This window comes from Elephantulus edwardii, unplaced genomic scaffold, assembly GCF_000299155.1.
Source record: "Elephantulus edwardii isolate Elephantulus edwardi_28Jun2011 unplaced genomic scaffold, EleEdw1.0 scaffold00090, whole genome shotgun sequence".
In the NCBI taxonomy this organism is placed as follows: domain Eukaryota; kingdom Metazoa; phylum Chordata; class Mammalia; order Macroscelidea; family Macroscelididae; genus Elephantulus; species Elephantulus edwardii.
The window spans coordinates 4,517,482-4,544,435 of record NW_006399840.1 but is presented as its reverse complement, the minus strand read 5'-3'; the positions used below and the strand labels follow the sequence as shown (position 1 = coordinate 4,544,435).

Below are 26,954 nucleotides of genomic sequence, written 5' to 3'. Positions count from 1 at the left end.
CCCTCTTGAGCGTGAGAGATCTTACTTAAACCAGCACTTTCTTCATTGCTCACTTAGTTCTTTAATTTATTTTTCTTCTTTGTATTTCTTACCATCTGACATCAATCAAAAGATGAATAGCTTTGGGAAAAAGCAACAAGGAGAAAGTAGAGGTCCTACTGTCAGGGACCTCTTGAGAGCACTAAAGAGCAACGATGTCAGTTTAGGGACTATGGTGTGCCTAATCTAGGCCATAGTCTTCACAATTACTTGCTATGCATCAGAAAGCTGGTCAATGACTAGGGATGACAGAAGGAGAACTGATGTTTTTGAGTTGTGGTACTGGAGAAGAGTATGGAACACACCATGGACTGCTAAGAGAACAAACAGGTTTATCCTAGAGAGAGTGAAACCAGATCGCTCCTTGGAGGCAAGGATGTTGAAGCTCCATCTGATGTAATCTGGGCATGTGGCCAGGAGGGACAAGTCCTTGGAGAAGAACATTATGCTTGGAAAGGTGGAGGGATAGAACAGGAGAGGAAGACCTTGGATGAGAAGGATTGACAGAGTGACTGGGGTAATGAGGTAGGGTTTTGGCTCAGGATAGAGCAGGGTTCAGATCTATTGTGTATAGGATCGCTATGAGTCACAGCTGACTTGACATTAACAACAATAACTAGGTCCAGGCAGCCTACACACATGGACACAAGTCCTCACACATTTTTATTCATTTCCTTTTATTTAATTCCTTCCACAGACCAGGCATCTGTCATTGTCATGTGATCAATGAGGACTGCTTTACAGCAGTTAGTCACAGAGAAGCGATCTCAGTTTTTAGTTTTGCCCATCATTATGTCTAAGACTGTGGATGGTGGCCGCCTGCCCCCACAGTGGGCACTTACTTCTTGTTTTATGTTTTTAAATCTCTTCCTTTCCCTTCCTGCTCTATTTCTATTTTTCTACTCTTTCTCTTTCCCATATGTCATTCTGAGTGTTAGTTCCAATTCCTGCCTTCTTAGATGAGGGTAAGGAGACAGAGAAAGGCAGAATGTGACGGGATGGGTGCATTCTCTGTGAGAGAGAAGAAAGAAGGAAAAATCTCCAAAGTTTCTCAGACTAGTGTGTCACCCTTACTCTTCTGTAATTTCAGTCAGGTTTCTGACCCCTTGAAAGGTCCTATTTTTCTAGGCAAACCAGTCTGTCCGCCCCACCCTCCACGGTCTAAATTACAGACATCCTAATTGCATAAGGCAGATGGCTATCCAACTTAAGCCTCCTTGTTTTTACCTTCCCTTGTCCATTTGGATGTCACAGGAAAAAAGTCCAATAAGCGTAACAGAGATGGTTATCATGGGTCAGTTACTCATCTCTTGACCTCTAAGGAAAAAAAAATCAAACGAAATCTGCTTGGCCATTATTCTATTTCCTCACCTGTTTGGCCAGAATCCTTGCTGTTAGCCTGACAGTCTCTGAGGGATTCCAGTTTTCCCCGAAAACAACCATGGGGGAGCACTCCAACTTGTGCATGGACCAATCTTCTTTCTGGAAAGATGAAAAACACTGTTAGCAAAATCAAGCCGGAGAATAAAGCAAGAGAGAGAATGTCGTAAGTCTCCTTGGTTAAGGTCAAGGGAAATATGTTTCCTCTTGAAAAACACAAAGATGTTGACCAACATTAAAGAGAAAAAGTCATCTTTTAAGATAGAGGTGATTGTATAACCTTGACTCAGGCCTGATCAGGTTTGCCAAAATTGAGAACCTCTGCTCTTTGCTTTTTCATCGAATGTCTCTGATCTTTTTGCAGTCCTTTATCATGGTCAGGAGATGATAACACCTGCCCATCACCTGTCTGTACGCTGTCATGCTGCAGCGGTGAAGGAGTGACCTAGGTGGTAGCCACTGACTGGGCTCCACTCCCTACAGTGCTGATCCGTTCTGTTCTCATGTCAGTGCAAAGAAAAATTCCATTTTACAGATGATATAAAAAGAGCACAAATAAGGGCTTTCTTAGGGATCTCAGAAAAGTCAGGCAAAGACGATTAATGGGATATTTAGAATTACAAATGGTTTAGCTGATAAATTGGGAAAACCGTATTCCTTTCTATCCTGGATGGTGAAGTTCTGCTGGTTGAGGTAGAGAAGGGAATGCTGCAGATTCTGGAAGACACCATCATCTGGGGTGGGGAGGGCGAAGGAGAAGGGTGGAACAGGGTTTTGAAGGCAGAGGGAAAAAAGTGCTTTCAGTGCAGGGAGTATTGATTATGTCAGTGTTGCTGATTAGGTCTTATTGATTATCATACTGAGTGTTAATTATGCCAGTACCGCTGCATAGAGTGAGCTGACGGGGAATTGAGGAGTTGGTCACTGATGAATTTCATAAAAATCAGTTTGCGTAGAGTGATGTGAGGTGAAACCTTACTGGGATAAGTTCCAGTGAGAACAGAAAGAGACAGAAAATATGGGAGAATGGGGATCTCTGAGAGGGATGACAGGATGGGGGAGAATTTTTCAGATGGCACATCTGTACACTGAGGGGATCTTTGCTCCTTATTCTCACTCTGGAACGGGTCATTGGTCATTCTCTCTGGTCCCTGACCTCAGAACAAGGCAAATCCACTCGTTCAGTTGCTCAGGCCCCAAACCTTGGGTCATCTTGATTCCCCTCTCCTCACACTAACTTTCAACTCTCTGCTCTTTGAACATCCTAAAATCTTAGCCCTCTCCACCACCTGCACTTCCTACGGCATTGCCAGCCAGCATCCCTCAGCAGGCTGACTGCCTGGATCCCAGCGCCTGCTATGGCCCTGTGGACTAGTACTTAGAACATTCCCGTTCCCCATCATTTCGTTGCTGGAGCTTTAAAAAGGCCACCGTGTTGTTATCTCAAGACCTTCTATACTTGCTCTATCTCCTTAGCTAGAACTCCCTTCTCCAAGATATCCACTGAGCTCTTATCCTCACCTGTCCATGTCTCTGAAGAAATGGAAGTCACACTCTCAAGAGATCTTAAACCAACACTTTCTCCATTGCTCACAATCTCCCTGTTTTATTTTTCTTCTTTGTACTTCTGACCATCTGCCACCATCTTCAGTATATTTTGTTTAGTGTCTGCCTCCCTTTCCCGCCTCCAGTGAAGTACAGAACTTAGAATGTTTCTTAAAATCTGCAGCCTTGGCGAGCTCTGGTGGCCTAGTGGCATGAAGCTGCACTGCAATCCCAGAGAAGAGCGGTTCAAATCTACTAGATGCTCTGCTGGAGAAGGAACAATATCCTCCTGTACAGGTCAGATCTGATTTGACAGTACACAAACAAATAATAATAAAAAAAAAATTTAAAAAAAAAATCTGGAGCCCCAGAACCTGTGCCAGTGCCTGACTTTCACTAGCCAGCCAGTAAAGTTAGGCACTAAAAGAAGATGCCTCCTTACACCCTGCCCTTGCAGCCACTGCCATGTAATGATTTAACAGAGCACAAGGCACAGCCCCTTGGCTCAATTAAGCTCTATGCTGCAGCATTAAATAACACTATGCTGAATACAAATCAGAGCAGGGACAGAAGAAATGACAAGATAGCCACAAGGGAGATGGAGATCTGTTTTTAGTAAAAGTGTAAAATGAGAGCCTGGTGCTCAGGCAAAGAAGGAGAAGAACAGCTCCTTCCCCCAGATGTAAAAAAAAAAAGAAATAAAAAAATGAAAACACAAAGAGGACACTGGGATGCCTGAAGGACGTGGAGGACAGTATCAGGGGCAGAAGGATAATTCAACAAAAAGTGACAAGTGCCCATGATGTCCCCATGAGCTACGAGAAGAGTCCAATTTAAGCTGTGTTCTCTGCTCTTGAAGGGCCTTCAAGCTGCGGGGCTTCTGAATTATAGATGCTGTCTTTAGTGTCTAACAACAAGAGTAAATGTCTGAGAGAAAGAAGGAGCTTACCATGAAAATTTATGAACATAATCAACTGCCTTATTTTAAATTTATTCATTAATTAATCAATAGAAAATTAATGCTAAAAAAAGTACAAATGACATTGTTGTTGCTAGGTACCATCGTGTTGACTACAATTTACAGCGACCCTATGAACAGATGAGAACTTTGCCCTTAACCTGGACCATCTTCATCATCTTTGATACACTCAAGCCCACTGTTACAGTCAGTGTGTCAACCCAACTTGTTGAAGGTCTCTCTTTCACTGACCCTCCACCTTTTCCAGCATGATGTCTTTTCCCAATGACTGGCCCCTTCTGACAATATGTCCAAAGTATGTGAGACCAAACTTCACTATCCTTGCCTCGAAAGAGCACCCCGATACACTTCCTCCAAGGCAGACTTGTCTGCTTTTTCAGTAGTCCGACATCACAATTCAAAGTATTGATTCTTCTTCTGTCCTCCTTATTCACTGTCTTTCAGATGCATAGGAAGTAACTGAAAATACCATAGCTTGGATCAGGTACATCTTAGTCTTTAAATTGGCTTCCTCGCTCTTTAGCACTCTGGAGAGATCCTTGATAGATTTTCCCAATGCAATGTATATTTTGATTTCTTGACTGCTGTTACCATGGGTGTTAACTGTGGACCCAAGTAAGATGAAATCATTAACAACTTCAATCTTTTTTCCATCTATCATCAAGTTAGGGCTCTCTGGTGGCTTAGTGGTAAGGAGTTGCACAGCCAACCCTAAGACATGCCATCTGATTCCACAGGAGAACAGATGCACAATCTCCTCTTGTGAATTCACAACCTCACTGGGTCGGCTAGGAGTTGGCTGCTCCAACTCCACGACACATAACAACATCACCATCATGTTGTCTACTCGTCCAGTGGTGAAGATTTTTTATTTATGAGATGTAAATCCACATTGAAAGCTGTAGTGCTGAATCTTCTGTTGCAAGTGTTTGAAGTCCTTTTCATTTTGAGCAAGCAAGGTTGTGTCGTATACAGAATGAAGGTTTTGAGCATCCTCGAAGGGAAAAGGATGAACTCTAAGTAAGGCTCAGGATGGAGAACAGAGCATGGCCAAGTAGGGAGAGTGCTGGGCTCAGGAAGTCTGTGTTCTCCTCCCTGCTCTGTGAGGAAGCAGCTACGTGGCTCCAGGCAGGCCTCTCTGTCCCTCTAGGAAGTCTCCTTGGTTATAAATAACTGATCATTAAATTATTTACTGAGTGTAGAATTCCAGGTCTACAGGTTTACACCCCTGGGCAGTGATGATCACATACAAAACTTGAAGATTACAAATCAAAGCTAGGCTTGAACTAGGGATGAACAGGCATGGATGTACCCTCAAGGATCCCTGGCTAGATCCCACCCCACCCCAAATTCTCTCACCTAGTACTCCAGCTGATCCACAAAACCCCCAGAGAGCAGTGATGGCCACATAACACTCAAAATCACCAGTCACTGCTGACTTGCGGTTGATTGATTCATTCATTCATTCACTGATTCATTCATTCCACAGGCCCTGCAGCTGACCCTACAAAGGGGGAGGACAGCAGGAAGTCTTAGTCTTCAAGCAGTTGACAGATGGTCAGAAGAGAAGATAAAGATTAAGAGCACCTTGAAACTGTCAGTCCCTCAGACAGCACTTGGATCAGAGAGCTGAATGGATTCCAGAAAGTGGAGAATCATGCAAGCGTCATTGAGGGAAACATAACAGCATCTAAGTTTTCAGGCTCTTTTTCTGACAGTGTTGTGAGGTGTGGGGTAAGTGAGGGACGAGTGGTACAGATGGGCCTTAAGAGGACACCTCACCTTTGATTCTAAAAATGAAACAAAAAGGAAAACATCTGGTTTAACTATTAGACAGGCCTCAAAATGATGTCAGTAACCTTCTCCTATTAGACAGATGCCCCTGGGTGGTGCAAATGCAAGCGCTGGACTACTGACTTGACATTTTGGCAGTTTGAACCCACCCAGACATACTCTACTTCAAAAGTAAGGCTGGGCAATCGACTGTCAAGAGACTGCAGACTTGAAAAGCCTGCGGTTTCCTGGCAGTTCTATTGTGTACACAAGGGTGGTCGTGAGTCTGAATCACCCAGAGAGCAACCAACAACAATCACAGACACTGCATCTAGGAAGCCTGCTGGAAGCTACCTGTCCTACCTTCAACCCCAAGAAATGACTGCTTCACGGAATAAAATGGGGGGGGGGGGTTGTCAGTAGGGAATTGGGCTAATCTGATGAATACTGTGTTGTTGCTGGGTACCACTGAGTCGGAACCAACCCACAGCTGACCCTCCTGTGGGTCTTCAGAGGCAGTTAATCGCTCGGGAGGAGATTGCCGGTCTTTCTCCGGTGGATTCAGACTGTGTGCCTTCAGGATTGCTGGGCAGCGTCTTGCCACTGGGCCACCAGAATGCTATCAAACACTAGTTCTGTTAGAATTGGTATAGTCTGGGTAGACACAGGATGGTTTTACAGGCCTTTATGGCTTTTAAAACACCATCAATTTTTCAAAATCTTTTTCTGTTATTTTCTTCAAAATCGAATCTCTTACCTCTTCCCTGACTGAAAACCCTCCCAGAATTTCACATGAACAAGGATCTTACTTTTTTATAGAATAATGTACATAGGAAATGCACATGAGCGATCTAGGGGCATGTACTGAAGTGGTTTTTCTGGGATGGAAAAGTAGTTCGTTCTGCTTTTGTAGATGTTCTTCTATCCTCTGTGTTTCTTCCTTGAGGAGCACAGACATGCTTTGTAGTCTATTTAAGTCATCAGACCTATATCAAATAAGATAAGGAATGTTTGACACTCTCTTTAAATCCCTGAGATCTTTTTTGCCTAGGGGCAACTATTCTGCATGTCTTTCATTTTATGCATGAACAAAAATATATAAAGAGGCATAAGCAGCTGCAAAGTTACCTCAGGATGCACCACTGTTCCTGACAGTGAAAGAAAAAAATGTGACTGTCCACTGTGCAGTTGTCAGGTGGGGTCTACTCGGGAAGCTAGCTTGCTGTTCTGACTCTAGCATCTAGTGCTTCCCTGTTCCCCTGGTGCCTTCCAAAGCACAAGCTACTTGTTCATGTGATTTCTTAAAATGAGGAGAAGCAAGAAAATCGCATAAGATGCCTGAAGAGCCCCTATCTTAAGTTTTAAGGAGAAAAGCACTAAGTGCACAAGGCCCATCTTACAAAGGTGGCTGCTGCTGGGGAGCCGCCCTGAGGACGTGCACTGTGGTTTACAGCCCCCATAAGAACAGACTGGCTCCACTCAGTCATTCACATACTTTCCCCCTCCCCACCCCCAATGGTTAAGGTTAAAAACTGAGAAAAAGGAGTGGTCCAAATTTGAGATGCTTCTGAAGGCTGCATTAAGTGAATTTAACTAGGATTGAGCATATGATTCAAGTGCCACTCACTAATCACCCATGGCTCTGTACGTGCTTATTAAGTATTTTCTACGCTGCAATTATTTTTCCAGTCAACGGTAAATATCTAGAGTCTTTTGCCTTTCACATATGCTCTTCTTATTCCTATTAGGAGATGCACTTGCCTGCTTTCAAGAGCATACTCAAAATCTCATCACCTTCATTTACTTAGCAAAACCAGATTTTGTTTCCATTGTTACAGTTGAGAAATAGACTTCAGAATATTTTATGCAATGATTAACTCTATAATATTCTATTCTCTGAAATATGTCATGGTATCATTTAATGACTAAGTCTAATTCACTAAACAATATAACCTTTCCAAGCACATTTATAAAAACAAATTGAGACATATTTCATTAAAATACGCAGTTTAACAAATCCTAAACTTCACTGAGAAGAAATTTGTTTCTTTTTTATTTCCTTCCTTCACCCTTGTTGTTTCCAACAACCCTGCTGCTGGGAGCCATCAAGTCAAGTACAACTCACAGCAACCCTATTAATGGCATATTTGAACCCTGTCCTATCCTGTGCCATACTCACACTTCCTGACACACTAGAGTCCACTGTAGCAGTCACTGTGTCAATCCACCTGGTCAAGGGCTTTCCTCTCCTTCACTGACCCTCCACCTTTCTGAGCATCATGTCTCTCTCCAAGGAATAGTACCTCCTAACAACATGCCTGAACTATGTGATGTGAAGCCTCATCATTCCTGCCTCCAAATAGCACTCTGGTTGCACCTTCTACAAGAAATATCTGTTCATTCTATTGGCCACCAATGGGACGTTCAGTGCTCTTCACAGATCAAAGGCATCAATTGTTCTTCAGTCCTCCCTATTCACTATCCAGCTCTGAGATGCATATTGGCAAGATTTTTTTCCCTTCACCCTTATATCAATCAAAATCTTTCCTCTGGCAGGATCACATTGAACCATATTAAGACTGAGAAGGAAGAACATGGAACCAAGATATAACCAAGTAGTAAAAAACAAAGAAGAACCCTAGCACACTGTAGAAGGCCGACTGCCTAGAGCAAGAGTCTACACAGTGCCAGGAAATCCTGAGATGCCTTGTTCTGTGAGAGAGGCAGCCCCCAGGAAAGAATGTGTGTCTTAAGTGTCCTGGGAGAGATTTCTGGCAAAAACAACACAGAAAGAGCGTCTTCTGTTCCTGTCCACTAAAGGCTCTTTGGATTTCCACAGCATATCCCCACAATGATTAGTGGCTGTTGTGCTGTATACCATCAAGTTGGAATCTACCCATAAATGATCTTCGAGTGGGTTTTCAGAAGCAGTTAATCACATGAGAGTAGGAGACTGCCTATCGTTCTCCCAGGGAGAAGATTGCCCATCCTTCTCCTGAGGAGAAGCTGGTCAATTTGAACCACATGCTTTTAGGATTACAGCACAGCTTCTTGCCACTAGGCCACGAGTGCTAGTCCCCTGCAGGGCTGTGAGGAGCTAGAAGCACTCTCCTAACTGTCTCACAAGCCTAGTGCCCAGGTCACCAAGCCACTCAGCACACTCATGGCACACTCATGTCTTATCTAGTGATGGTACTGGACCGGATGATCTCTGTGCTAACACAGCCTCCTTGCTGCACGGTCCTGAGCACCTGAGCTACCCACAAGTGAGGGAGGCCCTGCTTTGAAGAAGGCTCAGGTAATTATCAGCCCCTGAGTCCTATACTTTCTTAGGAGAATCCCTCAGTTACCTTTATCACCTCTTTCTGTGTACCACTTTTTAATGTTATGGAGCTCTGACAGTGGTCCACTGTAGGTTGTGCGGCTAACGCAAGGGCCCTGCGCCTCCTACAGTTTTAATTCACCAGTGGATCCTTCGGGGAAAGATGAGTAGACTCTTCTCACTAATATTAAGAACCTGAGTCGGAATCGGCTCAAAAGTAGCAAGTTTTGGGTTGGATTTGGTTTTTTATCGAGTGGCATCCATTTCCTGAACGAAATGCCTCTGGAATCTCTACGAACTTTGAGAAACAACAGTTATCGAAAGGCTTCAGAGCTTGTGTTCATAGGGTCTCTATGAGTCGTGCTCGACTCAACAGCAATCAACAACAACAACAGAGTCTCCACTTTGATCCAATCTAAGCATTCCCCTAATCTCAACCCTGAATTTCTTTAATCCTGGAGTAAATGTCTCATTCCCCCACTAATGATTTTATGTATGAATCCTTTGTACCTCTTGTTTATTTTTTCCTGGCTCTCTTGTTGTTGTTGTTGTTATGTGCCGTCGAGTCGTTTTCGACTCATAGCGACCCTATGCACAACAGCCCTAAACCCTGCTCTATCCTGCGCCAACCGCACTGCCTCTGACACACCCATCCTGATTACCCCAGTCACCGAATCAATCCATCTCATAGAGGGCCTTCCCCTCCTGCGCTGTCCCTCCACCCTCCCAAGCATGATGTCCCCCTCCAAGGACATCATTGCAACATGTCCAAAGTATGTCAGACGAAGCCCCAGAATCCTTGCCTCCAAGGAGTAGCTTGGTTTAATCCTCTCCAAGATGAATCTGTTTGTTTTCCTGGCAGTCCAGGGTACATTCAGTACCCTTCTCCAGCACCACAGCTCAAAAGCATCCACTCTCCTTCTGTCCTCCCTAGTCATTGTCCAACTCTCTGATGCATAACAAGCGATTGCAAAGACCATGGCCTGTATCAGGCGCACCTTAGTCTCCAGAGAGACACCGTTGTTCCTGAGTACTTTAGAGAGGTCCCTGACAGCAGACTTTCCCATCACGATACGCTTTTTGATTTCCTGACTGCTGGTGCCAAGAGTGTTGACTGTGGAGCCAAGCAAACTGAAGCTCTGAACAATCTCAATCTCTTCGCCATCCATCCTGACACTGCCAATTGGTCCAGTGGTGAGAATCTTTGTCTTCTTGACATTGAGCCTCAGTTCATACTGAAGGCTGCAGTCCTTGTCCCTCCGCAGCAAGTGCATGAGGTCCTCCTCAGTTTCAGCAAGCAGGGTTGTGTCATCTGCATAACACAGACTGTTAATAGATCTTCCACCAATCCTGATGCCACAGTTCTCCTCGTAGAGCCCAGCCTCCTGGATAATCTGCTCTGCATACATGTTGAAAAGGTATGGAGACAGGATGCATCCCTGGTGTACACCCTTCCCAATTTTGAACCATGCAGTGTTACCCTGCTCTGTTCTGACTACTGCCTCTTGGTCCAAGTACAAGTTTTGCATTAGCATGATTAAATGTTCTGGGATTAGGATCCGAACATACCCCTCCTGCCCTCATCTCATGCATTTATTGCTTCAATACTAAAGAGATGCAAAACCTTTATGGCTATTACAGTCCAAATTCAGCCACCTTCTGAAAACAAGGGGCTTTGGGAGCTGTGTCATCACTTGAACATTAGGGGGGCACTTTGTCAGTAGAGATGTAAGAAGCACAGAAAAATAAACCTACAGAGTATTCTCCAGGATTGAGGGAGCCGTGGCTCAGGAAAGGTGAGAGGCAGGGAGATCCTCCATCCGAACCTGCACTGTCTTGACCCTAGGGCCTTGGGGTGATATTCACATCACCATTTCTACCCTTTTCCATTTCTCTGCTACCCCAGACATCCTCCCATTATGACATGAACCTCTGTATACTTTTTTAGAAAAGAAAATGGACCGTCTGTCTAACGGCTTGTTGTAAAGTAATAAACAGGCTCTGATTAGTTTTTCAGTTGCTGCTGTTGTTGTATGCAGTCTAGGTCAGAACTGGCTCACAGCTGAGCCTCCAGTGGGTTTTCAGAGGCTGTAAGCTGCGTGGGAGGAGAATGGCCACTTTCCTTCCACTGGTGGATTCAAACAGTGTGGCCTTGGGTTAACAATGCAGTTCCTTACCACTGGGTCACCAGAGCTCCAGCCTTTTAACACTGAAGAAATAAAGTGCTGGAGCTTGTATTATAATGAAAATTGTGATGACAATGGTTAAGGGCCCGAGAGTAAGTAGTTAGAAATAAGAGAGGGCACCGTGTGCTAACAAAGGAGGCTGAGGAGTCTGCAAGTCTAGAAGAGGTTTGGGGGTTATTTCATAGGACAATTCTTCAAATTAAGGCCACCCCATGAGGCATCACTGAAAGCAGCTCAGTGGCTTTTGTGTTGGAGGGATGAGAAGCCCCTCCGCAGTCTCAATGGTATATATGGAGGATGTGTTTGTGACTCACTGCAATAGTTTAGATTCATTTTCTGGTAATTTTGCTCACACACATGCATGCCATTCCTGTCTTCAAGTTCTTAGAATCCATCCATTCTTTTAACCGCCACCACCCCCCCACTCACTCACTCTCTCTCTCCTTAAATCTAATGGTTATGTATTTTCTGCATAATGCTTTGCCTCAGTCCAGCTTGATTTCTACTTTATCAATTGCACTTTACTGAAGGTTACAGTATTGTATTCATAATCACACATCAGCTATGTCCAAAGCCTTTCAGTTTGGAGAACCTTCACACTCACCCTGTCCCTTGACCCTCAAAAGTTGAGTCCTACTCTCCTCACTTTCCATTTGAGGTAACACAGACTAGCAGATGCCCTGTGGCTTGCTGAGCTCAGAGGGCTGGTAAACAGCAGAGCTGGGACCCTGTCTTCCTCCTATTTCATCACCTGAACTATATTGGATTTACTGTGCTAGCTTTTCTAAGCATCATTAAGGTTCATTAAGCCAGAAAATGAGTTAATTTTTGTAGAACTGCTTAACCTACACTTAGAGACAGCTAAATCATCTGGCAGGCCTGGTTTCAAACTATGTTCCAGACCACCTGGGGCCAGCCGCTCACTGCCACTGAGCCAGAAAAGACTCACAGCCGAGTCTCCACTGGGTTTCCAAGGTTGCTGGATTCAAACTGCCGGAGAGGTGTGGCCTTTGGGTTAGCTGCACAACTCCCTCCAGACTATACTACCAGAGCTCCCTCGGTGTCATCAAAATGGAACTCACTGCCCCTCAGTGACCCTCCCGTGGGAGGAGACTGCTCATTTTTCTCCCACAGAACAGCTGGTGGATTTGAACTGTCTGTCTTTGAGTTGGCAGCCGTGACTCTTTACCCTCTGACCTCTACAATCTAACAGCCTCTGAAACCCTAATCACAGTTCGCAGAAACAAATCACGGTCCCTTCTCTTCAAAGAAGGCATCCACCCCGAAAACTCAATGGCCAGCCCCATTTATCCTCTCACTGTAACCTGGCTGGTGACCTACGAAAGCTTGCTATGTGAGGCTCAAACAAGGGACCTATGGTCTTCTGGGCCAAAGGGGGGTTTGAATTCCCAAACCCTGTTTTAGTCCAGCTTCAGTCCAGTGAGGGAGTAAAGTGACAAAGGCCCAGCAGTCACATGAGATACCAGAACTCAACAATCTCCCACTGTTAGATAATGTATGTGGGACCTTTCAGGGGCCAAAGACTAGGGAGGTGACAAAGAATGGAAGAAGAAAAAAAAAAAAGAAACAGTGGGAATCACAAGTAGATGGCCAGGGTGGAGGAGATGGTATGACACTGTTGCTGTTCTGTACACAAAAAAGAAGTACAGAGAAGGAGAAAACATGTATTTGCACCCACAAAGTGCACCAGCTCTTCTCTAAACATATTAATAGGTGTGCTCAAAAACTGAAAGAAAAAAGGAGGGTGCAGGGTAGAGATTAAAAAGGTGAAATAAAATGCTTGGAAATTAACAATGCACATCTTTTAGTATTATAAAGACTCTGAAAGATAATAACATAGAGACCATGCTCCCCAAATGGTCTGAACCTGGAAGTCATGTTCTGTGGAGTGTCTGTGGACATTGTATGGAACCTGTGTAGATTAGTGTAGATAATATTTCCCCCAGAACACAGGAAGTCCTCCAAAACCTCCTTCAAATTCCTCAAGCCTTGGCTTTCCCTGTCCAAGATGTACTGGAGGCTTGGCCACTACATAGATAGGTGTGTGACCGACACTCCACCAGCCTCCTGAGGCCCCAGCTCCAGGCCCTGGTCCAGGGTGCTCCCACGCTCAGATTATATAAAGGCTCTTCCAAGGCCCCCCTCCAAAGTCTAGCCAGAATCAGGCTGTGTTCCAAGAGCTCAAAGTCAAGGTTTAGATTTATAAAAAGACCTGTGATAATAGATACGTTAAGAAAAAATCATTATAATATTTTTCCCTTTGTCATCTCTACATTGCTGGTGTCTTTGGGACAGACCTATCTGTAGGTAACAGAGCTCTCTTTCCTGTGTCTCCACTACTCTGGCCTCTCACTTCTTGTGCTGCGTATGGCTGCAAACTTCTACCTGCCTATCTGAAGCTGCCAGTCAGGCTGGATCAACACAGAGATCTCCATCCTATATCACAACCGAGCTTCCTGACTTTGGCTACACGAGGGTGCTAGGGAAGGGGACCAGGTGGCCCGGCACCTACCTGACACTCCACATTGCAGTAAAATGCCTGCTTGCATCTTCCACACTTGGACAATCCTTCTTTCCTTAAAAACAGAAAGGGCACTGTAGTGGCAACAGGCACAGAAGTGAAGTTGCATTATCTTATCATGCAATCATAAAAGTTATCTGGGCAGAAAGCAGAGCCAAGATTCACCTTACCTTCCTCTCCCACTGAGAAGTGATGTTTTCCCAAAGGAGATTTTGACCAGAGTCAGTCCTCAGGTAGGAGCAGGCTCCGTGGGACAGTACACACACAAACATTTACATAGCGAGAAGGGCAATTCCCAAAGAAGGAGAGCTCTACTCTCTGGCTCAGAGAGGCCTGGCCTGCGAAGCCACAGCTGTCAGCACTGACTGAACCATCACTCACTCGCTCTGGATGAGTCCAAAGCTCTTCTGTTCTAGTTTTGTCACTGGCTAAAGAGCCAGGGCCCTGAGTGGTGCAAAGGGCCAAAAGCCATGTGGTTTGAGCTCAGGTTTGAGGATCGTCAGAAGAAAGGCCTGGCATACTATTACCCCAAAATATCAGCCACTGAAAAAAATCTATGCAATATCTCAAATCATGGCAACACCTTAAGTCACAGCTGACTCAAGATTTTGTTTTGTTTTGTTTTCAATATGAACAGACGCGGAACTGCTTGTGGTGTGACACCATAAAGGTAGAGTGCTGGAGTGCAGCTACATCAGAGAAAGAACACTGAGAATGACTGACATAGTTCTCACAAAGAGCAAAAACCACAGATAATGGAATTCAGCACTTCACTAATGCAAATGCTGTCCAGAAAGCCAAGATGAAGAATTACTGCACCCTAGCAAGCATGTCTCCCTGAATAAAGTATCAAGGGATCTCCAAGGTACACACAGCCCCCTCTGTCAGTGTTCTATTTAGATATCACTCTTCTGCCTCTTCATAATTAAGTCAATTCTACTTTTCCACTGCAGTATTATTTCTCTGCTTCCCACAGAGGACAAGGGCATTGTTATTTCCCCAATTTTTGGATGCTAGTTGGGTGTGCTGTATAAGACAAGTCAAAGTGCTGTCAACTCTACACTATGAAACAAAAACGTTGAGGTAGGGAACAACAGTGCTGTTGGATTCAGAGCGCTGCCTGTAAACACGGCTGAATGATCCTTGTGCCCTGCACCAGTCAGCTCTGACTCTGCAGGATGCGCACACCGCGGTACCCTCGCTGCAGGCCGGTACCCACGCTGCAGGCCACGGAGCAGAGCGCAGGCTGCCTGAGGGCTGCAGCGCTGCCGCAGAACCACCTGGCACATCTGCAGCGCGGCAGACAGAAGGGCGCCTGGGGAGCTGACACTTTAACTTCTGTATCATCAGCCTGCAGATCCCGCTGCTGCCGCTTGTCAGCAAGTGGTAGTCACCACATTACGCCCACAGAACCAAGCAAGTTTTCCAAAAATGCTACTGTTGGATCTAAACAGACTGCCTTGCAGTTTTCATGACAGCGCTTAGAATCCAAGGAACAGACTGAAGAATTGTGTGGGAGGAAAACACATCTTGGGGTTGAGACGTAAATAAATATCCCAAAACTCCCATCGCAGTTAGTTCAAAAAAGAACTCACTAATCTACCTGAGTATATTCCCTTGGCCTGAAATACCCCCAGGGGTGCTTTGAAGTTATACAAACCCTGCCTTTGCACTTGGGGATATAAATGAAGTACAAGGTCACCACTCTCTCACATTTCATGCTGAGAGAATGAAGGCAGGGAAAGTGCACTCACAAACAACTGTGAAGTTGTCTGTAAGCAGCTGTGGGGAATAATGTGAACTGGGAAGAGAGGCCAAGAGAATGCCAAGCAAGGATGAGCAGAGTCTTCTTCCAAAACATGGTGCGTTTGGAAATGGATTAACACACTATAAACACAGCAACCTAAAACAGTAATCTTTATATGTTTGTTTTTGTAAGAAGAAAGGTCACAGAACCTCTTTGAGAATGTGAAGCTATTAACTTTCCCCAACAACAGTCCTCTGCCTCCAACCACAAAACCTAAAAATTCTGTAAAATGTCAAAGGCTAAAACTCAATGAACACTAATGATAGGAGGCCAGATGAGTTGTGGGATGACAGCAAGTATATTATCCATGAAGAAAGCAAAAGGTCATTACAAAGACGGAGAGGAAAGCAAAGACCAAAAGGGATGTCAGAAGAGACCCTGAGAACTGCACTGGCACAGGGAGAGGACAAAACAACGGGAAAGAAAACTGAAGTACGAGGGATGCACAGTGGATTTAAGATGCTCAAGAAGATAAACCTACCAAAATGAAACATGCAAAGAACTGGAATTAGAAAAACCAAAAGGGGAAAAATCATGCTTGACATTTCTCAAGTTGAAAGAGCTGAAGAACAAATTCAAGCCTGGATTTACAATACTGAAGGATTCTGTGTGCAAAACCTTGAACAATGCAGGGCAGGAAGCATCAAAAGAAGATGGAAGTAATAAAAAAAGTCACTGAATCAAAAAGAATTGGTTTGGTTGACATGGAACCATTTCAGGAAGTAGTAGTTCATGATCAAGAACCAATGATAAGAGAGGAAGAAGTTCAAGTTGTACTGAAGGCATTGTCAAAAACAAAAAAACCACACCAAGGCTCCAGGAATTAATGGAACCCTAGACATGCTCACTAGTCTGGCTAAAAAATTTTGGTCAACCGGAAGAGATCCACATTTGTTCTCATTCCAAAAAAGGTGATCTGATAGAATGTGGAATTTATCAAATAATATCAATATTATCACATGCAATTAAAGTTTTGCTGAAGATAACAGAAGGAATAGTATATTGGCAGGGAACTGCCAAAAATCCAAGATGGATTAAAAAGAACCCATGCCATAAGGGATATCATTGCTGATGTCAGACATCTCATGGCTGAACGCAGAGAAGACCAAAATTGTTTCTTTGACTATGTTGTTATATTGACTATACAAAGGCATTTGACTGTGTGGATCAAACAAATTAACAGCTGACACTGAGAAAAATGAGAATCTCAGAATACATAATTGTGTTCAAGCAAAATCTATACACTGATCAAGAAGCTTCTGTCTGAAGAAAATGAGGGAACACAGCATGGTTTAGAATAAGAAAAATGTGTGGTATTGTTGTTGTAAAAAGAACAAGGGCTGCATGGGGACTGCTGAGTCTGACCTCTACCAAGTTCACAGCAGGGAACTATTCTCATCAACAACATTAACAACCCCAAACCGCTACCTATGAGGTCAGGTAAGTCTTCTTTCTACTTAGCCAATACCGATCATATTGTTCTCCAAAATCTGTTGCAATAGCTCATAGAACCATATTAGGAAGTCAAAGGTTTCCCTAATTCAGGTTGGTAGCAGGTACAATCACTCACTCAGGACAGCTTCCAAAATGTGCTCACAGGCACCTCTGCTTTGAGCCTTATGGCTCTAGGCCAGTGTTAACAAAGCTTTCAGTTCTGCCAATTATGCTCTCCACACCTCAGTTTTTCAACAAACTTAGGCAAAGCCTCTTATCTCTGGTTCAGTAAAGTAGCAACCCAAGGTCAGCTCCATCTCATGTGGAGTCTCTAGTTCTGGCTTTGGCTGCTCTTTCTGCTTTCCTGTAGATCTGGCTGGTGCAGGAATCTCTGGTCCACCTTTTCTCGCTGCTGCTTTGCTGGTGGTTAAGGAAATTCTACTGTTGAATCTTCTCAATTTAATGGGGAAATTAGGTAGCTCTCTTGTGAATATGCTAACATACCCTATCCACATGGCAACATCAAAGTAAATGGTAGAGAAGCCATTCTGAACAATAAAACCTTAACACCATAGTTGTATATCCTTTCTCCATACTCATTCAAATTGTATGCTAAGCAAATTATTGGAGAAGTCAGACTATATGAAGAAGACTATGCCATCAAGATTGGAGGAAAATGCATCAACAGCCATGTTGTTTTTGTTGTTATGTGCCGTCAAGTCACCTGCAACTCCTAGCGACCCTATGTACAACAGCCCTAAACACTGCTCTATCCTGTGCCAATCTCACTGTCTCCAACACACCTACCCCATTACCCTAGTCATTGAATCAATCTATCTAATAGAGAGTCTTCTTCTCCTGTACCCTCCCAAGCATGATGTCCCTCTCCAAAGTATGTCAGATGAAGCTTCAGAATCTTTGCTTCCAAGGAGCAGTCTGGCTTAACCCTCTCGAGGGTGAATCTGTACATTCTCTTAGCAGTCTGTGGTATATTCAATACTCTTCTCCAGCACCACAGCTCAAAGGCATCAACTCTCCTTCTATCCTCCCTAGTCAAAGTCCAGCTCTCTGATGCATAACAAGTGATTGCAAAGACCGCGGCCTGTATCAGTGCACCTTAGTCTCCAGAGACACCAATGCTCTTCAGCACTCTGGAGAGGTCTCTAACAGCAGACTTTCCCATCGCAATATGTCTTTTAATTTTGGTGCCAAGAATGTTGACTGTGGAGCCAACAACCTACATTATGCAAATGACACAACCTTGCTTGCTGAAAGTGAAAAGGACTTAAAATACTGGCTACAGATTAAAGACTATAGTTTTCAATGATTATTAATCTCAACATCAAGAAAGCAAATATTCTCACCACTGGACCAACAGGCATCATCATGATAGAGAGAAGACTGACATTATCAACTACTTCATTTTACTTGGATTAACAATCAACTCCTACGGTAACAATAGCGAAAAAATCAAAAGATGTGTTGCATTGGGAAAATCTGTTGTCAAGAACTTCTTCAAAGTGTTAAAGAACAATAATGCCAGTTTAAAGACTAAGGTGCACCTGATCTAAGCCAGGATCTTTTCACTTACTTCTTATGCATCTAAAAGTTAGACAGCAAATACAGATGACAGCAGAAACACTAGTGCCTCTGAACTGTGATGTTAGCAAAGAGTACTAGATATCCCATGGACTGTCAAAAGAACAAACAAATCTGTCTTGGAGGAGGTGCAACCAGGGTGCTAAATTAGAGGCACGGATGGTGAATCTTGGTCTCACATACTTTTGGCATATTGTCAGGAGAGGCTAGTCTTTAGAAAAATACATCATGCTGAGAAAGGTGGAAGGCCAAAGAAAGAAGACCTTCAACAAGGTGGACTGACACAATGACTAACGATGGACTCAAGGATGTTGGAGATGATGAGGGTGGTGCAGGATAAGGCAGGGTTCCACTCCACTGTTACAGAGTCACTGTGAGTTGTAGTCGGCTCAGTGGTACCCAACAGCAACAACAACAAAGCCGATATACAGGCCACCAAAGAGTCTATGGACCCAGAGTTAAATGTCTTCATAGGAAGGATTAGGAGAATGGCATGTTTAAAAAGATATTTATCATTTCTATAATATATTTAAAAGCAAAGATTATATAGGTCTTCAGGTACAGAAGCCAGCAGTAAATTTTATGTGAAGCCAAGGCTTGTTTTCAGCCTCAAAGGAATATCCCAGGGAGAGCAAAGGCAATTGGGCTCTGGTATACTAGGAAAGAACTCTCATGGGATTTCATCAAAATAACACAACTCCCAAAGGCCAGGCTCTGTTCCAAGCAGCCAGTTTCCAAGCACATCTCTCCTCCCCCCAGAAAGAAGATGAGGCAGGGGAAAAGAGGCTTGTTTTTAAGTGTCAGCACCACATAACACAATTTCTATTACTGAGCTCCATAGTTCTCAAAGTGTGATCTGCTGCTGCTAAGGTCTCAGAGACCCTGCTCAGGGGAGCTGCAAGGTCAAAATTATTTTCAGCATCACACTAGCACACCGTTTGTTGCCCCTGCCTCACTGTTTTAAAACTGCAAAAGTAATGGAGGGTAAAACCTTAGGTGCTTCTGCACAAATCAAAGCTGTGACCCCAAACTATCCAAGAAGTCACTGCTTCTTCAAGGGGAGAAACAGCCAGACGCACCTACGCATACCCCTGATGAAGCGGTAATAAGTGTTCATTGTATTCAATCTCAAATCCTGAGCGTGAATATTTTTTTACCATTCTGGGTCATGAAATGGGAAGTATGTTTAAGATGTTTCTGCTGTACAGCAAAGTGCAGTGTGGCCTCAAGAAACACTTCAGTGACTGAGCAGTAAACAGAATGAGACACTATTTTCTTGGAATATAATTTTTACTTCAAAAATTGCCTTTAAACAATCTATGATTATTCATATTTAAGTATTTGGCAGATATATTAATAAAATGAATCAAGGGAGCCAGCACTCTAAATAAGAATTAGCAGTATGGGTTGTCAATGATCCAAGTAGGTCTTCAAACAAAAAATGAGAAGTCTGGAAAATAACTGTCACTGTGACAACTTCCCAGGACTTAACATATACCATACACACACATACAATCTGATGAAACCCTATGGGGCAGTTTTACTGTGCCCTCTAAGGACGCTGAGTAGGACTGGACTCAATGGCAGTTGTGCTGGGGTTTTGGTTTTTTATGATGAAATGGGTGATTTTTTAGAAGATCTACATAGTTTAATCAGTATCTTCCAAATTACTAATGCTACAAAATTATGCATAGTTAAGAGACTCAATAAAATACAGGATGGATTTTAACATAATATGTAAAGTTCATTTATAAGTTTCAGATTCCACATTAGAACTAGCCTTTCAGAAATGACAACTGATCAAGTTTTAATGCTGTATCAAAGAATATCAAACATTATCAGGAAAGGCCATTAAATATACTTCTTCCTTTCCAACTACATGTCTTTGAGAAGCCAGTTTTTCTCCACATATTCAACCAAAGCTACGCATCACCACAAACTAAATTTAGACACAAGTCTGATAAATCAGTAGTCTTTTACAAAGGCAATCATTAAACAGCTCTGAAGGAAAAAAAAAAAAAGTGAACCATTACCACAATCCCTACTAAATTCTTTTGTTTGAAAACTATTTCTCACACAAAAAAAATGTTGAGGGTAAAGTTGTTATTGTAAAATAGACATTTTCTAATTTTCTGTCTGGATTTCAAAAATGGTAAATGCTGACAGACAGCCTATATATACAAAAGCTTTTTAGAGTTCTCAGTAATTGAAAAAAAAATGCAGAAAGTCACAGTGCATGGGAATGACTGGATGAAACACAAAATGAATAAAGAATGGTGTGAAACGCAATGTACAGGAACTTTGTAAGCAAAACAATATAAAACAAAAACATTTTAAAAAAGATAGAGAGAAGGGAAATGCAATATATTCTAGGAGTTTAATGGGACATTATAATGAATAAAACATGATTAATGCTATATAAATGTTTATGAATTACTGAATCAAAATGAATTAAAAAATATTTTCATTAAAAAATAAATGAAGAAAGCCCTGAAAGCAAAAATTGGAAACTGCTGCTCTGTCTTAAGTATCTACCTCCTTTGCTCTACAAAGGTTAATATTTTATTATCTATATTTTGGACGACAAGAGGTGGCATAGTAAGTTGTGTCAACCAAAAGCCTGGGCGTCTCTGGTCGCTTGAATTTAATGAGCAGCCCCGCAGGAGGAAGACAGACCATCTCCTCCACCAAGATTAACAGCAGTGGAAGACAGCTACAGACGGGAATCAACTCAATGGCAGTGAAGCTTGGATTTTGGGGGAGGGGGAGGGAAAATAGGAGCCCAGTGAAACAACGGTAAAGCACTGCACTGCTAATAGAAAGGCTGTTCATAGAACTCCATATTGATCTAAGCTCATGAAGATCTGCAGCTCTGGAAGCCCTATGGGGCAGTTCTGCTTTTTCCTATTGGGCCACAGGCAGCCAGAATCAACATGTTGCCACAGGACAACAGAGGCGAAATGAAGTCTGTGATATGTGGCTTACGCTCTCAGCTGCTGAATGAAATGTAGAGGTCCTTGTCCACAGAGCAGTGTATCCTGGAAGAAAAGTTTGCGGAGCTATATCTGAAAGAAAACTTCACAGAACGTTCTGAAAGAAAAACACTTTGAAAGTCCCACAGAACAGGTATACTCTGGCACATGTGGGGTGGCCACGAGTCAGAAGTGACTCCAGAGCAAGCTGGCGGTTTTTGTGATGAAACAACTTGACCCAGGTGGCCAGTGAACAAGTAGGTAGGAGAGTACATGGAGGTGTACCTTCGGTTTATCCCACAGAACTAGCACCCTTCCTTGAGAACCAGAACATTTCCAGGAAGCAGCAGGAATCTGTATATGGATAAGCGAACAGTAAAACAAACAGAAGCATTCTTTACCTACAGAGTCCCAATTCCAGTGGGATCTCATTTCTGCCCACTGGCTTCAAGGATGGGATAAAGCAGGGAGCTTCCCTAGCACAAATGTCTTTCAACCCACGGCCACAGGGGAAACAATTTTACTTGAACTAAGATGTGAGAAAACAAGGACTGACTTTTCTATCTATTCTCGCAAAGCACGTCCCCCTCCTTCTCATTCTGTGTGCTAAACAGAAATGTTTCTCAGCTGTTGTTGTTATGTGCCGTCGAGTCGTTTGCGACTCATAGCGACCCTATGTACAACAGCCCTAAACCCTGCTCTATCCTGTGCCAATCTCATTGCCTCTGACACACCCATCCCGATTACCCCAGTCACTGAATCAATCCACCTCATAGAGGGTCTTCCCCTCCTGCGCTGTCCCTCCACTCTGCCCAGCATGATGTCACTCTCTAAAGACTTGTCTCTCCTTACAACATGTCCAAAGTATGTCAGACGAAGGCCCAGAATCCTTGCCTCCAAGGAGCAGCCTGATTTAACCCTCTCTAGGATGAATCTGTTTGATTTCTTGGCAGTCCATGATACATTCAATACTCTTCTCCAGCACTACAGCTCAAAGGCGTCGGGAAACCCAAGCCAATCTTGTGGTCATTGATCTTGATGACAGAGCAATCCAACTCTTCCCAACAACCTAAAGAGCCTTTCCTGGAATTGACCTAGAATTTACTGTCTGTTCCTTGAACCAAGTGTTTGCTTATATGCCAATTTTCTCAGCATAAATCCTCCTGAGCCTGGCCCTTTCAGAGTGTGGAAGCAGAAAAGCCCCAAAGGTTGCTGATCGTGAATAACCCAAGAATAGACTCTGATCTCCTGTGGCAGGAACAATTCCAGATGAGGTGAGGGTAGGAGAGAAAGCAAGTTTATATTATCCAGACACTAGGGATTTTTGTTTGTTTTTCAAACAGTTCACTTATTCTTTTTTTTTGCCTTTCAATTTTTTTTTATTAATTTTAATGAAAGTTTACAGAGACTTAGGGTTTCCAGCCATTCATTGTTGCACTTTTCTCCCTGTCCACCTCTCCCTCCACTCCACTCCTCTCCTTGAAAAGCAAAAGAAAAACTCTTTCACTGTTATGCACTCCCTCCCCCCAAGTCCACTCCACTGTGCAGCCTTCATTCTGGATGGCTGTCATGACAATAATACCCAATCATATATTCCTTTTAAACAGTTCTCTCCCCTCATCTCTTTCAATGCAGTACACATCATTCCTCCCCTCCTTCTCTGTCTTCCCTCAACCCCCCTCCTTAGCTACAAGGAAGGGTAACCTTGTCTTCAGTCTACTGGCTGAAATGCAATTGAAAACTTTGCTGAGCTGGTAACAGCACTGCCTGAGTGTGCGTCACAGATGAGAGTGATCCTGTAAATGTCCTGCTACCGCTGACCGGGAGGTTAGAACCCGAAGAAAACTCCACATGGGAGATCCACTTTCACACAGGAACAAACAATGCACTTGGGATAAACTCTGTTCCGGAAGAAGCAGCCGTCATAAATGTTTCATTTGAGACGTAAGCTGATCTGACATGTGAATGAGGTCTGAGGAAAGACTGCAATGCAAACAGGAAAAAAAATCCCATCAAGGAAAGATTTATAAAGGTCTGCAAGAGGAATGACCTGAACTTAAATTACTTGAAAGGAAGTGAACTGGAAATAAAAGGAGGGTGAATTACAATTACTAATAGTGTCTCGCAGTGATCCTCAATGCTGGTTTCACACCAGAGTCATCTGGGAGCTTTAAAAATACAAGATGCCTGAGGTAGTGTAGATGGGGGTGGGAGGTGGTGGCCGAGTGCCACTAAGTCAATTCTAACAGTAACCGTAAGTGGCAGAGTCGAGTTTCCCCATAAGGCTCAGTGATTCTAATTTGGTGGGTCTGTGTGAGGTTCTTAAGATTTTTAGAAAGCTCCTCTCGTCACCACCACTGAGTGGATCTGACTCACAGTTGACCCTCCAGTGGGTTTCAGGGCAGCAAACAGCATGGGAGGAGACTGCCCATCTTTCTCTTGTAAGAAAGCCCCTAGGAGATTCCAATGAGCAGCACATTCAGGACCTCTGGCCTCTTGTACGGATCCCTGCCGCTGAACAGCTATTTTGTGCAAAATGTGCTGTACAAAGTGTTGAGGCATGCATGCATCTCTGCAAAGCAAAACACTTCTCCTGTAACTTTTCTACAGAATGAACGGCATACCTCAGCCTGGGACGCTAACAGAAAGGCCAGCTTTGCAAACTACCAGACTGCTGTGCAGGAGAAAGCTGCCGCAATGTGCTCCCTCGGAAATCCAATGGGGCAGTTCTACTCTGTCCTATGGTGTCAGTACAAGTTGTAACCAAGTCAGCTGTAGCCGTTCAGGTTTTGTTTTGGTTGTTAAGCTCTTCGGAGGTGAATGAAGAAAGTTGTACACTATCTTCTAACTATGATGAACTAGTCTGGAAGCCATGGATTAAAGAAGCCTCAGTTCGCTTTCTGCCTCATCCTGACCTCCAGCTTCATAATTTAGGGTGACTATGATGGGATACTAAGAATCCCTAGTGACACACTGGTTTAGCCTTTACCTGCTAGCCAAAACTTCAGCAGGTAGAACTCACCAGCTGCTCCATGGAAGAAAGACATGGTAATCTATTCCCATTAAGACCTATAGCTTCCGAAACCCTGTGTGGTAGTTTTCCTCTCTCCTTTGGAGTCACTGCTGTTGTTGTGTACCACTGACTGGAAACTGACCCATAGCTAACCCTCTAGCGGGTTTTCAGAGGCAGTTACTAGCACAGGCGGAGACCCGTCATCCTTTTGTGGAGCAGCTGCTAGATTTGAACCGTGTGCCTTCATGATTGCAGGGCAGCTTCATACCACTAGGCCCCCAGATCTCCCTATGGAGTCACTATGAATTAGAATCAATCCAGTAGTAATAGTTCTGTTTGGTTTTGGTTTACAATAGGGTACTTTTCTCACCTCCCTATCTCAAATCTTAAAGTCTCTCAGGTGTTTGAAGTGCTGTATGATCTTGGACAAATTATTAATCCTTGCTGATAAACCTCAGTTTCCTAAATGGTGAAACAAAGATTATAGTTTCTAACTCATAGGTTTGTTATGAAATGAGGTAACACAAGCAAAATGTGTAACACACTCCTTAGTTTACAATAAATACTCAGTAAATGCCAGGTACTGCTCAAAAGTGAAAAACTCTTAACTCATTACCACTGAGTTGCAACTGACATCTAGCTCACTTCAGCTGGTCTTCAACAACTGTAAAATGAACAGAAAAACACCCTTCTTTCCCTTAAGGAGCAGCAAGTGCATTTGAACCACCAAAGAGGTGCCACCTTTGGGACAGCAGAACAACTCCTTACAAACTATAGAATCAGGACTCCTTTCAGATATTACTAAAACCTCCAAATTCATTGCCGTTGAACTGATTCAGACTCACAGTGACCCTCAGGGCTTCCACGGTTGCACAGACTTGTGGTAGCAGATTACCACAATTTACTTCCATGGAGCAACTGCTAGATTTGAACTGCTGGCCTGCTAGTTAGCAGTTGAGCACTTTAGACTTTGTGCCACCAGTGTGCCTTTCAGGAACTACTACTGTGCTTTTAAATATCTCTGGCTCTTTCTTTTTTTATGTCAACTACTGAAATAGCTTCACTATGATCTCATTCCAACTTAAAATTAGAGAACTGCATCTCTACTGTTGAAATCTAGTCAATAAGGGCTCATTCTAACCCATATTTATAGGATTATGTCCCTAAATACTTTGTTTTATGGGCAAAAAACCTACCTTGCTGTGAATGAAAGGACTATGAATTTAAGAGATGGTCCTGTCCACAAATGAGACGAGAACTGTTACAGAAAATGCAAGTATTTGATTATTAGTGACTAGGACAAAACTTCGAAAGCACGTTCCTGTTATTTTCCACTGAATGAGAGACAACAATGATTAATTTCCTTGCTTTTAGAATTCCAGAAACATAAAGATCAACAAGTTAGAGATGTAATTAACAACTCCTTCTAGTTAATGCATCGCCGCAGGTGCTGTAAGTCTAGATAAAAAGGAATTTGATCCTGTAAGCTCCCTAGTTTCGGTGACTGAAATGAATGCTTAGTGGGTTTCACCATGAAAGAAAATGATACTGGCATGGAGGGGGTTTGCAATAACAATTACTTTTCACTAACGGTGACAGAAGAAGTGACAAGTATGCTCTGTTGAACAGAGGCAGCCCCGGCCAAATGAAAAGGAGAAAAGGGGGGAAAAAGCCCAGCAGCGCACTATAACTTCACCATAGGCGGAAATAAGACAATCAGAAACAAAGTTAGCCTCCCACCCAGCGAGGGTGGTTACACTGGCAAGGCCCCCGATCTTGTTTGAGAGAATTAAAATTGGAGGAATTGTGGCAGAACCCTATTATAACCCTGGTCAGGGGACAAGGATAATACCCCGGCTATAGGTTTTTGTGTTAGAGTGAAAGATGCCACACATCACTTTAATCCACAATGTAACAGTGGAGCAGGACCCACATGCAGCAGGGAGCTTCTTACCAGAGCTTTGCTGAACCTTCGCCTTAGCACTGGGCTTTGTTCTTGGGCTTGTTAAAAGTCAGAGCCCGGGACCTCTAAGGGAGGCAGGAAATATTTAGGGCAGCAACTAATAGGTTTTTCCAACTACTGGAATTAGAGCTGTGATTTACAAGGAGGAAGCAGAGCCTGGTGGTCAGGGCAATGGCTGGCCTTACTTAGCTGACACTAATTGAGAGTTTGTTTTCTTGGCTTTTTTAGTTTAAATTCTCTTTTATAACTAGGTATTTCTGTCATCACAGGAGACTAGAGCAAGGGCTACATGGTGGAGGAGACCTGGGGGAGGGTTTGTAAAACAATGAAAGAATCTTTTCTTTTACTTTTCCATAATTTTTGGACTCATGTACTTATAACTTGTTAGCCAAATTTGTGT

The 26,954-nt window shown here is 43.4% G+C and overlaps 1 protein-coding gene across 1 annotated transcript in view; it reads right to left on the bottom strand.

Annotated features, from left to right (window-relative positions):
- Positions 1 to 26,954, bottom strand: part of SMYD2 (SET and MYND domain containing 2) — a 172,721-nt gene that overhangs the window by 24,681 nt on the left and 121,086 nt on the right. The window contains exons 4-5 of the mRNA XM_006890569.1: positions 13,758 to 13,821; positions 1,411 to 1,521 (exon numbers count right to left, since the gene is read on the bottom strand). Coding sequence (XP_006890631.1) covers positions 1,411 to 1,521; positions 13,758 to 13,821 — 175 coding nt within the window. The remainder of the gene's footprint in view (positions 1 to 1,410; positions 1,522 to 13,757; positions 13,822 to 26,954) is intronic.